This window comes from Pomacea canaliculata, linkage group LG2, assembly GCF_003073045.1.
Source record: "Pomacea canaliculata isolate SZHN2017 linkage group LG2, ASM307304v1, whole genome shotgun sequence".
In the NCBI taxonomy this organism is placed as follows: domain Eukaryota; kingdom Metazoa; phylum Mollusca; class Gastropoda; order Architaenioglossa; family Ampullariidae; genus Pomacea; species Pomacea canaliculata.
In genome coordinates, this window is record NC_037591.1 from 3,923,001 (window position 1) to 3,935,445 (window position 12,445).

The 12,445-nt window shown below is 40.9% G+C and overlaps 2 protein-coding genes across 2 annotated transcripts; both read right to left on the minus strand.

Annotated features, from left to right (window-relative positions):
- Nucleotides 1–167: 167 nt before the first annotated feature.
- On the minus strand, nucleotides 168–863 carry LOC112557980 (E3 ubiquitin-protein ligase MIB1-like). The gene is made up of 2 exons (XM_025228153.1): nucleotides 630–863; nucleotides 168–356 (listed from the first exon to the last, which is right to left on the minus strand). The coding sequence occupies exons 1-2, from the start codon at nucleotides 841–843 to the stop codon at nucleotides 181–183; spliced, it is 390 nt and encodes a 129-aa protein (XP_025083938.1). The 5' UTR covers nucleotides 844–863; the 3' UTR covers nucleotides 168–180.
- A 2,170-nt stretch (nucleotides 864–3,033) lies between these two features.
- On the minus strand, nucleotides 3,034–12,445 carry LOC112557979 (E3 ubiquitin-protein ligase MIB2-like). The gene is made up of 18 exons (XM_025228152.1): nucleotides 12,422–12,445; nucleotides 11,319–11,538; nucleotides 10,827–10,998; nucleotides 10,290–10,591; nucleotides 9,450–9,694; nucleotides 8,951–9,064; nucleotides 8,638–8,739; nucleotides 8,200–8,389; nucleotides 7,666–7,814; nucleotides 7,087–7,241; nucleotides 6,769–6,925; nucleotides 6,301–6,455; nucleotides 5,855–5,981; nucleotides 5,533–5,638; nucleotides 5,097–5,179; nucleotides 4,792–4,952; nucleotides 3,889–4,139; nucleotides 3,034–3,570 (listed from the first exon to the last, which is right to left on the minus strand). The coding sequence occupies exons 1-18, from the start codon at nucleotides 12,428–12,430 to the stop codon at nucleotides 3,527–3,529; spliced, it is 2,742 nt and encodes a 913-aa protein (XP_025083937.1). The 5' UTR covers nucleotides 12,431–12,445; the 3' UTR covers nucleotides 3,034–3,526.

Sequence of the window (12,445 nt, forward strand, 5' to 3'; positions counted from 1 at the left end):
GAACTTTGACACTGACTTTGCGGACTGGAAGAGCCTGTCTAGTGGAGAAACAATGACACTATACATCCATTACTTCATTGCAGTGAAAACTATTAAGATATTTAAAAATGTAAAACTTTACTCAAACACAATTTGCTGAGTTAGGGTTAGAAATATAATCTGTTGGATATCTCTTACTACTCACCCGACATCACCAGTCCTGTCTACGCGAAGAAAGCTGTGACTTATCTCGTGTTTATCCTCGGAATAGCAGAAGGTGCAAAGGTCATATCCGGCACATTGCTGGCACCTCCACAACATGCTCCAGATGTCACCCTCTCCACATTCTGAACACTTTGTGCCTTTGTGTCGGACACCTGAATATAAAGGTGAAGACAAACATGTAGACATTTACCTTCTCATCTCACCGTTTTGTCCCTTTTGTACTTTGTGATGTTATGTTTCTCTCCTTTTTTTCTTTCTTTTGGACGACGCTTATAAGTCCCTACAATTAATATATTTGTTACAGTCAAAATTTTGTTATACGCATGTACAGAATTTGGGTTACAAGTATTCGAAATATGCATGGATCAGTTTATTTACTTTTTAATTATGTACTTTATAAATTATTTTTTTAATTCTACACCTACCCACGGGAGCTGTATCGTACAGTCTCAAATCGTGCTTTTCATCTCCACCAGCGCGGCATATGGTTTCAGCTCCTTTGTCCCACACTACACGCACTCTGCCGTTGCCTAGCGACTGAGTGACGGTGCCCAGGTAGCCCTCTCCTCCATCGCTGTCTCCTTGATCCCAGTCAGGGCCCCGCAGCACACGTGCGCCCTCGAAATCACGGACCTCCATGTTGTTCCTGCGTCAACGGGAGGACTGTCTCGGTAAAAACAGAAATATTCAGCAGTTGAACGAGGACACATTATTGGATCTGCTGCACAGAGGACAGGAAGTGAATCCTTCCTACTTGGCATGGTGACTTTTGGTTTACGTGAAGATGTTCTTGTCCTGCCTGTTGCTATGGTTCCCTCACTGGAGGTTTGCTTTCCTTGTGTGGTCTCTACTTTTCCCGTTAGGAACATCGCAGAACAGACGTTTCGATTGATCATTGTAACTTTCCAATATCTTAGAACAATAAAGTTATTGACGATAGCTTAGACGCCGGAAGTTAAGAGACCCAAACCTTCTCTCAACTTTTTAGCAGTATACAGGCCTGCACAAACTGATCACTGAATATGTGTGCGTGTTTGAGGGTATGAGTGACCGATATTGGATATAAAGATAGGAATATGTATATATATTCTGAATACCCCTGAGACGGTAAAAAAAAAAATAACCTCCAAGGAGGACTAAAGACGGTAAGACAGCGAGGAATAGGAGAGGGGCCTCAATATAAGCTGGTTCCTAGAAAAGGAATGGCTGAAACATCTCATTGGCCCTCGTCTCTAAGGCCATAGAGGACTCTCCTTACACTTTGTACATAATAACTACATCATCCACAAGGAAGGTTATTGTCAGTTAAGGCAGACTGCACATTACAGTGTCAGTATTTCACACACACAACTAAAATATTTCCGTTTGAACATCATATCGACGCCTTCATCTTTAAGGTCACACGTTTGTTTCTTTCAGATGAACTAACTAGCAGGATGTGAGATCGTGTGTTCAGGTGTGTCTTGTGGTTTTTACCTTCAATTTATACAAGCAGAAGCCATCTTGCTCTAGGTTTAGTTTGTGTGTGTTTGTGTGTGTACACAACGTGTGTACGTGTACAATATGTTAGTTTATTTAGGTTTTTAATATTTATATACATTTAAGTAAATAGCTGTTAGACAACATCACAGATAGAGCGGTCTTACCTTTGAAGTAGACGAATCTCAAACAAACAATGAAGTCAAATACCTAATGCGAATCATGGATGGTTGATTGCTCACATTATCATACACACTCTAATTTTATTCCTGGGAAAACTACAGCACTCTCACTTTCAGTCGACCTTTAGTCTCACATGTCGTCACTTCAAGTTCCGGATGTGGTGAGGTTCGTGTTTCTCTCAACGAGGAAAGAAAAGAACATTTGTGTGCGATGTTACCAACTGACATCATGGTGTCTTCCGTGACCAGGACTCACCGTGACGTCATCAGTTACCTGTGTTACATCTACGTGTAATGCGTGTAACGCTTGAAATGCGGTAATCTGTGCTCTTGGTGATATTCAAAAGCAGCTACAGAAGTATTAAAGCGAGTACATGTCAAACTGTTATAACAAGCAGGTGAGACCTCGGTGTGACGTACGTACGTCAGAAGGCGAGTGGGAGGTGGCAATGCGGCCGCTGTCGTCTGCTAACAGAGTTTACGTCACTAGGGTCGACACGCTGTGTAGTTCTCTAGTTTTCTGTTTTAAAGATCCGCTTTGCATGAAATTCATCCACCCTGATCAGCCAGAAAAATGTACACAACTTCAGTTAGACTCTCATCCTTTCAGTAACGTAGTGTAGGCCGTTGAACTATGTCGTCATAGAGGAGGGGCGAGTGGGAGGGTGACATGAAAGAAACAGCACGTGACATCAGAGCTTACCTGTCATTAAGAACGTGTTTTTACACCCCAATCTAAAATTATTTGTCAGACTTATAGTTATACTTGTCGGGGGTTCTCATACTCTTTCATCCGTCATGAACATAGCGGAAGTTGCTTAGCTGCTAAATAAAGTACAATGTAGTGTTTGTGTTAACATCTTCCTTCGAGATTTTCAGCAAACTGCTTTATTAGTGTCATGTTGTATACATATAAGTCTGTTACATTAACACTCGATAAACAATGACGACACTATCAATGTCGGGTGTCTTACTGCCTCACGAATCTAACCAATCACTTTTATACAGACGTTCTCAGACCTCCCAGGTACGTTGTCTTTACGTGATTCTAATTCTGTTACGTGGTTTTACATACAACGGCCAGCAAGATTGTCTAGTCTGCTGTGGTTGACACGGTGGTTATTGTTATGCTGTATATCAAATATGATGGAGCCCTGACAAAGTCTTTTTCTCAAAGGCTTTATTCCTTTTCTCAAAATTTTATTTCGTGATTCAGCTTTTACAACCTACAGGGGAATATAGAAAGTAGTGCATTTACCCAGTAATCATAACATACAAAAGCAAACAGTAGCATCATTTATGTGACTTCTTGAAGCATGGGGATCAGGGCAGTTATAAGAAAAGATTAGAGTTTATACAACATGAACTGGCGTGCACAACACGTGACAGCAAACTCTAGTACAGGTAGCTACTGGTCTTTCAGCCAGGTGTCCAGTTGTCATATTTGTCAGGATTGGAGTTGAAATCTCCGTTAGGAAAGCTGGGCAGCAATTTTTACATAATAATAAGAAAATTGTAATAAAAAAGTAGCAAGCAGATTTGGTATCACTGATGTTACCGAAGTTCTTTTGTTTTGATTGTTTATGACCAAAATAAATGTTTATCATCAGGAATGTCTTCTTAACGTCGACCAGTTGAGCGAAGTGTGTCGTACAGTCTAGTCACATCAGATTGAACTTCTTTTCGAGGTCATAGACCTCATCGTCTGCAAGCACAAAACTGAAATTCGTTTAAAAAGTAAGAAAAACCTTATTTTAAAGGAAACATCAGGACCTTTTGTATAATAAAATACATTCACTTAAATGTTTTGATTTATTTTATTTTTGGTCTCCATATTTCTTTGCCACTTTGAAATTGAGTTTCGTAAGAACTATTAAAATCCATTTGTTAATTACTTATTGACTTTCTAATTTATTTTAAGATTTTATGTCTCTTTCTCTGAGATTTTTTTAAATACAAGGATACAGTGCTTACGAAGTAATTAAATCGGTGATCAGATGTTTTAATATGTAAGAAAACTGACCTGGTCCCGTGTTGATTTTTTCCTTCACAGGCTCGTCACAAAGAGGGCAGCACGTGACTGCTACACTGCACCCGCTACACACACACTTGTGTTGACACGGGTAGAGAGTGACGTCAGACTTCGGGTGGCCGCACAACCCACATGGCAGCCCCACTCGCTTCAGCTTTTCCTCCAGGTTATCTTGTCCTCCAAAGACTGGAGGCGAAAAGTCTACAGACCCTCGTCCAGTCTTTAGTTTTACAGCGGACCTGCTGTAACCAAACAAACAAACAAACCAACAAATAAAGAAACAAAAACCAGAGATCAGAAGACAGCAAAAACTTGAGGTTTATAGCCTTAGACCCAATTGTTATTGCTGAGGCATCGCTACCTCCGGTCAACAGATTCAATCAAAGAGAGTTTTTGTGTACTGAAAACAGAGAGACAACTGGGGTATCTACCCGCCTCTGAAGTTGGAGTTCGGCTGACTCCAGAGGCTTTCGTTATGTTCCTTGACCATGGCCATTATGAATCTTAGTAAGTATTATTTTTTGCAAAGCTTTGGCGTGCAAAGTGATCACAGCTGTATCTGACGAACTAACCTCTGCATGACCCTCGAAGCTGAGGAAATTCAAATGGTCTGGTAAGCTTTGAAGGTGAGAGTGAAAGGTAAAGAAAAAATAAAACAAATGCAGGAAGAAACTGTATATGGGGATCAAATCTTCTTCAAATTATCGCAAGACTTATCAATGAGTGAGTGATTGTTGATTGTGTATTCATTCAAGGGCCATTGCCCCATAGTGAGTGAGTTACAACCAGGCTGAAAGTGTCAAGAGCCTGATGGTCCTTACAGTATGTTGTGTAACCTTTCACAAACTTTTTTTACCTTAATGTCACGTGTCGACAAACATTCTGTCCACTCACTTGTTCTTGATGAACATCTTCACGCCCTCTCTGACCTCCGTGTGGCCGTATGACAAGGGCGTGCGACCCTGTGAGTTCCTGGCATCAACAAAGGCGCCGGCACTGATGAGCATGTTGGACAGTTGCACACGGCACATTATTTCCACGTCAGCGCTGTCGCCCTGAGAAACAAAAACCGCATTACAAACATCCACTTTCTTCTGAATTTCTACTACATTATACCGCTTAGAATATTATGAAGCAGAAGCCAACAGTTCTGATCTCATTTGAAAGGGAATTCCATTTGTCTAGCAAACTTCAAGTACCTGACCGTAATTTTCAATTTTTCCACCAACGGCCAAATGAAGTGGTGTGTCCCCGTCGGCGTCTACAACATTGACATCAGCACCTGAAGACGTGAAATGTTAACTTAAATAACAAGTCATCCATTATTTTAAGGCGAAAGCTGATTGATAGTTGAGTGGTTAGACTACTGATCCGAACCTAGAAGCACGCTGATTCGATACCTGTGTGCCGCAGTCGACCCGCATGTCGGAGATGCCATCAGCATAGGTATGGAACATAGGTAAGGAAACAAATTAAAAATTGTGTGAATTAAAAGACAAGAAAGCTAGTTGTTGCTTCCACGTACATAGAATGTGATGACAAACCCTCTAACCCTAACCCTTTAAATTTAGTTTGTTTTGAGATTTTATTTTTTAAACAGTTAGAATATATTGGACTATTTCTCTAGGTTCTTACCTAGCTCAAGCAAAGCTTCGGCTGCCGCAAAGTGTCCAGCTAAACATGCATTATGTAGCGCCGTGCCCTTAGTGCGTTCATTTCTAATGTTAACATCAGCTCCGCCCTGTTGACAAACAACAAACCGTGTAACAAATCCAGTCTCCTCCATGCTCTGTAGGGACACTGAGCTGGTCTCATCATGACAAAAAGGATTTACATGTGCATGTGAGTGCGCCTACATCTCATGTGTACCAAGCACGACCATCACCATAAGAAACTCACTATGACCTCTCACCCAAGACCCAAGAAATAGCTCTTTGACACGAGGTCAGCCACTCACATTGATGACCAGGAGTCGCACACACTCCACGTGGTCGTTGTAGGCAGCGATATGAAGAGGAGATGAGTCCCCTTTCCTTCTTTTATTCACCCCGCTCTTGTCTCGCTGCAGAATCAGTTCCACCGACCTGTAGTAGTAGAGGAGGTGATGGGGTGGTAGCCGTGGTTTAGCGGGGTGAGAGGGAATTAGTCGTATTTTTTAGCTTTCTTTTCGTTTAATGAAGACTTTTTTACTCTTTTATTTTATAGACCATAGCAGTTTAGTTCTTTTTGTTCAGAGCTGTTTTCTTTTTCTTCTTACAAATTCAGAAATCCGAGAAATAGTTTAAATGGTCAACGACAGTTTTAAAACCTCTCAGTAACAGGTATCTAAGAAGAAAACGAACGAAAAGCAAAGAGGCTATATCTTTTGTTGCTTTTCATCCCCTCTGAGTTCCTGGTTCTTACCGTGGATGATCTCTGAGGCAGGCCAGCTGGAGGGCGTTGAAGTAGTTGTCATCTTCTATTTCGATATCCACTTCCGGTAGAGATAACAATGCCTCTACAATGTCAGTCTTTTTCAGCTCTATTGCAATGTGAATGGGTGTCTTCCCTCCTAAATTCTGGATGAGCAGACAATGTTGATAAATAAATACGGCAACATTTGCTGTGGCACTTTTTAATGGTCAGCACGATGAAACTTTGAATTACAAACACGAGAAATGTAGTTAATGTGCTCCGACATTTTTTTTTCTTTGCTTTCAGCAACGTTTACTCTACTCAATCAAGCGACAGACCACACACACACACACACACACAAAAATCAAGCAGCAAAATGGAAAGAAAAGTTCTGGTCAAAATCAATGCTCTAATTAAATTTCAGGAAGCTAGCTGGTTTGGGGTCATCTTTAACAAAATTCGTGTCGTTGACCAAACCTTCTTATTGACATCAGCGCCATGTTTAGCTAGCGCCAGGACTGCGCCCACTAAACTATACTTGATAGCCAGGTCAATAGCAGTGACTCCAGGCGAATACCAATGCTCCTTGTTGGCGCCAAGTTCCAGCAGAAGCTCCACAAGGTCTTCATTCTTTCTAGAAAAAAAAGACATTAACCTTACAGCTCTTCTGTCTTCTTCATACTCATCTGATAATCTGAGCGCGTGTTATTGTCTCCATCATGCCTTGTTATACAACATGATATTCAAGAAAAGAGGATGGTAAAAATACAAATTCGTTGATGCAAGACTACTCACCCTTCCAGAGCTGCAGACATCGGAGTTTTGTTAGAGTCATCGCTGACACATCTGCTGACATCTGCCCCTAGCTCGAGCAACACCCTGACACATTTTCGTCTACCTTCGTATAAGGCTAGGATCAGTGGTGTGATCCCCGTGTACTCACATTCTACCTGTAACCACAGATCCAAATTAAACCACGTGTGTTAAGTATACTGCTCTGTACGGCATGCTCTGAGGTCATATTACAGTAATCTCTTTCTGTAAAATAATAAATAAAAAATAAAAAAATCTCATTGAAATCAATGACAGCTAACGGGGTCTAGCAAACTGTGTATGCCTTTGTTGATGACGAGAAGAGAAAACTCATTTTTTAAATAACCCTGTTTTGAATAACCGTCACACTATCTATTAAGGTTGGTTCGTGCAGGTTCTGACAGATGAACTGTAAAAGAATCCTTGTATAGTGACCTACCCTACCTGTGATATTTACTAGGTTTTATTTGTGTCGTAATTTACCTCGATCTTTTCCTTTAACAAAGTTGTGATTCACTGTAAAAATTCCTCCATTGTTATTTTATCTAAATGTTTACCTACCAGGTTAGGGTCCAGCAGACACATTTCCTTCACTTTCCTGTCGTCATCACACTTAATGGCCGCAAAGAGTCTGTGCATGGCATTCACTCTGTCTGGTGTCCCGCTGTCCATGTGATCACGAGCCACTTCCCTCAATTCCATGTTCTTCACTGTCATGTTTGCAAGTACGAATATTAGGGAGGAAACAACCCAACGTGGTCAACCAAAGAACTAACGAAGGAAAGAAAGAACGAGGAGGTAATGAAATAATGAATTTACAGCTTGCTGCTTTGATAGTGGGGGCGATGATGTGTACATGCGAAAAAGGGTTACAGTTTGGTTAGATTGAATCTTACAGAAGTAAACAAAAGCATGTAGCGATCTCTCTTCTCTAAAAACATACGGTCATAAATAAACCGATCTTCACTCACTCACTCACGAGAGAGAGAGAGCACGATAAAAGAAGGAAGCACACAGAGAGATTAATTAAACTTTTTATGTATACAAAGACAGACAAAATTAACAGTATACAGAAACATGCATTAGCACAGTTACCTGTTGCTGCAGGTTGTGTTTTCGCTGACGTCATTTCCTGTTTGACGGTTTCCTCACGATGCGATGTTACTGACTCAGCAGGCTCGTGCAGACAACATGCAGGAGAATAGAGAAACAGTTGACCTTCGACCTCAACGAGAATATTTCCTTCGTGGTCCACTTTGCGAACTCTGCCCACTTTTCCCAGCGTCTGAATCACAGAGAATTTGTTTCGTCTTGGAGGAACAACGGAAGTACAAGGCGTGAACGAATCCGGGATGGATGTGGGCATCAGAATGGTCTTTGACACACGCCAGTTGGTAATAAATAGGAAAATCTCGCGCTTTTCGATTTTTTAAATGTAATATTGGATGACAGACAGCTATGGGCCTGATAATTGCATCGCACATTTACCTTAAATGAAATAAAAAAGCAGTAACTAAGTAGAGGCTGACCTACCTTATCCATTTCTGGCTTCCAGCCTATTTTTCTGTTGAAAAGTTGTGTGAGGTCCTTGCTGGATTTCACGCGAACAATGTCGTTCTCTTCAAATTTCTGTAGCTATGTAAAAAAAAAAACAGTCAAATGTTTAAGATGGTATCGTGTAAAAGTTTGCAATAGTATCATACATGTATCTGTTAGCATGTGAGAGAACATTTTACGCCGAAAATATATTTTCTTTTCTCGTTCACTTTCTTTATCTTTCGTTCATGTTATCTTTTCTTTGTTTGTTTTTTCTTTCTTTCTCCTTCTTTTCCTCTTTTTTTTATACCTTGATCACTGCAGCAGGATTGAACCGGTAGCTCACACGGTTAGTAGGTCCGAACCTTACACAAACAGCTCCTCTTCTCGATATGCTGGTTACCTCCCCTGTGTTACCGATGCTCTGAGCAAAAGTTGTTAAAAATGTGCAACAGTGCCTCAGAGATATCGCTAATGCTATTGCTCATCTAAACTGCTTAGTTTAAATATATTCATAACAACTAATGCATGTAGACCTAACTTGCTGTTTGTCGAACACAAACACTCATCTGTCAAAAGAAAAGAATAATTAAAATTCTGTGGCCATCCATACGCAATGTTTACATCAACAAATAAGTATTACCTAACGACAATACAAACTAGTAAAATCACAGAACCGGTTATCTTGGTAGCTTTTACTTATTGGTTCACCTCACCAGAAGAAAGGTGTTGTCTGTAATAAGACAAAACCACGATGATCCCGTTGGTCATGTTATTGCAGACTACACTTTCTTCTTCGTCAACTTTACCTTGATCATTCCCGGGGTGCATCCCCCAAAGTCCTTCTGTAGAGTCTCTAATTGTTGCTCGTTGGCCGTGATGGTCACGTGATCTCCAACCCCAACTCCCATCGCAAGCTTGTCAGCAGCATCGTCATTTCCTGTGTCAACATTCTCGACAACCGACTTGTGAGGTTCAGGATGGCGAAGCACTAAAGAAGGTCGTGACCCTTGACTAGCTCTCTCTTTGCTAGTGACTTCCTTTTGGGTGATGTCTGTATTATTCAAATCAATCAGCTATAAGGACAATGTTTAATGCGATCCCATGTCCGTTTTACTTAGAGATAATTTTTGTTATCAGCAAACTTCGCTTCTTTAAAACTCAAATCCACAAAATGTAAGAATGAACTAACTCTGAACAAACTAATTTACCCGGTGTCCAGTCACTTAATCCCCAGACACTTCATCCCCAGACACTTAATCCCCGACACTTCATCCCCAACACTCAAGAACAATTTTCATATCATATTGTTGAAGAACATTAAATTTACTAGCTTATATGAACTTTAACTAATGTTGTTGATGTCAAATGACGTTGAAGTTAAAAGCATGATTTGAATTTGAATTTCAAATAAATTTTTTCGCTGACTTCATAATTTTTATAGTTAAGGATTTAGTTTAGGGATTAAGTGTCTGGGGATGAAGTGTCTGGGGATTAAAAGTCTAGGGGATGAAGTGTCGGGGATGAAGTGTCGGGGATGAAGTGTCTGGGGATTAAGTGACTGGGAACCAATTTACCCTACGATCCAGTTGGATGATATACAGAAGAGAGTTTAAATTAAATTTAATATTTAAAAAAAATTGGCTTGCCCAGTAAAGGGAGATGATCCCTGTAGTAGAAAGGTCCTGTTTCCTCCTCCACACACAAGAGATCTACTTTGCCTTGGAAACCGAGGCGGTAGCTGTTGACGACGCCACTTTGCCAACGTACACGAATAAGGTTCCTCCACGAGTCCACCGCTTCAGGTTCGTAACCTTCCACCTCACCCTCCGAACTCTGGCCGCCATCTTGGTCATTCCACATCCAGTCTTTTCCTCGAATGACCTTTGCACCGGGAAAGATGCCGATCGCTCGAACTTTGACACTGACTTTGCGGACAGGAAGAGCCTGGCTGTTGGGGAAACAAAACAAGTTATTCAGACAGGTGTTCTCCCTTGCAGTGAAACCCATTATGATACTATCACATGTGAAGCTCTTCCAAAAAAAAAATAATAAAAGAGTTCAAGCACTAAAATTTTTTTCAGCTATACGGACAGAAGGTTAAAAAAAGACATGCATACGCAACTAGGAGTACCTAACTACCTTACACTGTTATGTAATGCAGCTGGATATCTCTTACTCCTCACCCGACATCACCAGGCCAGTCTATACGAATAAATCTGTGATTAATTTCGTGCTTATCCTCGGAATAGCAGAAGGTGCAAAGGTCAGATCCGGTACATTGCTGGCATCGCCACAACATGCTCCAGATGTCACCCTGTCCGCATGCTGAACACTTTGTGCCTTTGTGTCGAACACCTGAATATAAACGTTGACACTAATATCGCAAAAAAATATTCTTTACAACTCCTTTCTATTTTACCTCTGTCTACTTTATCTTTCTTTATTACAATCTCTGCTTTTATTTTGTTTTGTTCCTTAACTATTTCTTTCTGAAGATGTTCCAGTCTCGACAATTAATATATACTCGTGACATTCAAATTGTTGCTAGAAATATGTGTATGATATTGCGAAGCGGTAAATAAATCTCAAATTATAAAGTTTGACAATGCAGCGTGAGAAAAATTCAATGTATTTTCTGTTTAGTTATGTAATTACCTTTATTTAGTTATACCTACCTGACGGAGCAGTGTCGAAGAGTCTCAAATCGTGCTTTTCATCTCCACCAGCGCGGCAGATGGTCTCAGCACCTTTGTCCCACACTACACACACTCTGCCGTTGCCTAGCAACTGAGTGACAGTGCCCAGGTAGCCCTCTCCTCCATCGCTGTCTCCTTGACCCCAGTCAGGGCCCCGCAGCACACGTGCGCCCACAAAGAAATGAATCTCCATCCTGTTCTTGTGTCAACGAGAAGACTGCTCCAGTAAAATATTCAACCTTTTCACTCGTTGAACGAAAACACAATTTTTTAATCTCAGAGGAGAATAAATTGAGCTTTCTTAATGTCGAAAAAAATTTGTTTAGGATGCATGGTGCTGTTCGTGTCGGCTCTATCTTTCCCTGTTAGAAAATCGCAGAGCAATGTTCTCAATTTATCGCGATAGTCTTCCGGTATCTCTAAAGAATGACAATACTGACGATGATACCGAGACCGGAAGTAAAACGACCCTGACCGTCTTTGTCCTGGCGGTGCACAAGTCCCTTGCAGCTCATAAAATGACTGTGGACAAGATTTCTCAGCTGCCAGCATTTCTAAGATAAATGTTTTGACAAACATTTTTTTCATGAGAAAGAATGTTCAGTTGCTAGCCATAAATTAATTTGCATAATTTTAACAACGGGTTATCGTGAGAAAAGTTTCTTGCAAGGTATCGAACATTGACAGATGGAAACGTCTAGGGTCATGCCAAAGGTCAAGAAAATGTACGAGCTGGTGAAGTGAGGGAAAGTTAATGGCCATGCATACAGATGCAAGCTCACGAACATACATGGCCACACGCATGCAGAACAACTTACACAGCAACGAAATGAACAGGTCACACACATGCACCTGAGTGTACTTGCACCCGAGTCTAGTCAGACTGAAATACGAAAGGTGAGAGGTGTGTTGGGAGAGACATTTGTGTGTGTGTGCTTTTCTCTTCAGTAATGCATGTGTCGCAAGAATAAGACATCAATCCCAAGAACACTCTGCTCAGCATAACATTAATGACCAGCGGAGTGAATACTAATCGTGAACTGTATGACTGTCGAGAATATAGGACACAGGTAGCATCTTACCTTAGACATCAAGATGTTTGTTCA

What these genes read in the sequence shown, in the direction of transcription:
- LOC112557980 (XM_025228153.1), bottom strand. Translation starts at nt 843, where the DNA reads ATGGAGGTCCGTGATTTCGAGGGCGCACGTGTGCTGCGGGGCCCTGAC. An exon ending in GTACGATACAGCTCCCGTGG is followed by an intron (nt 357 to 629) that starts GTAGGTGTAGAA and finishes CTTTATATTCAG; the next exon opens with GTGTCCGACACAAAGGCACA.
- LOC112557979 (XM_025228152.1), bottom strand. An exon ending in GGATCATCTCCCTTTACTGG is followed by an intron (nt 9,695 to 10,289) that starts GCAAGCCAATTT and finishes TGAATAATACAG; the next exon opens with ACATCACCCAAAAGGAAGTC. An exon ending in TGCCTCAGAGATCATCCACG is followed by an intron (nt 5,982 to 6,300) that starts GTAAGAACCAGG and finishes CTACTACTACAG; the next exon opens with GTCGGTGGAACTGATTCTGC.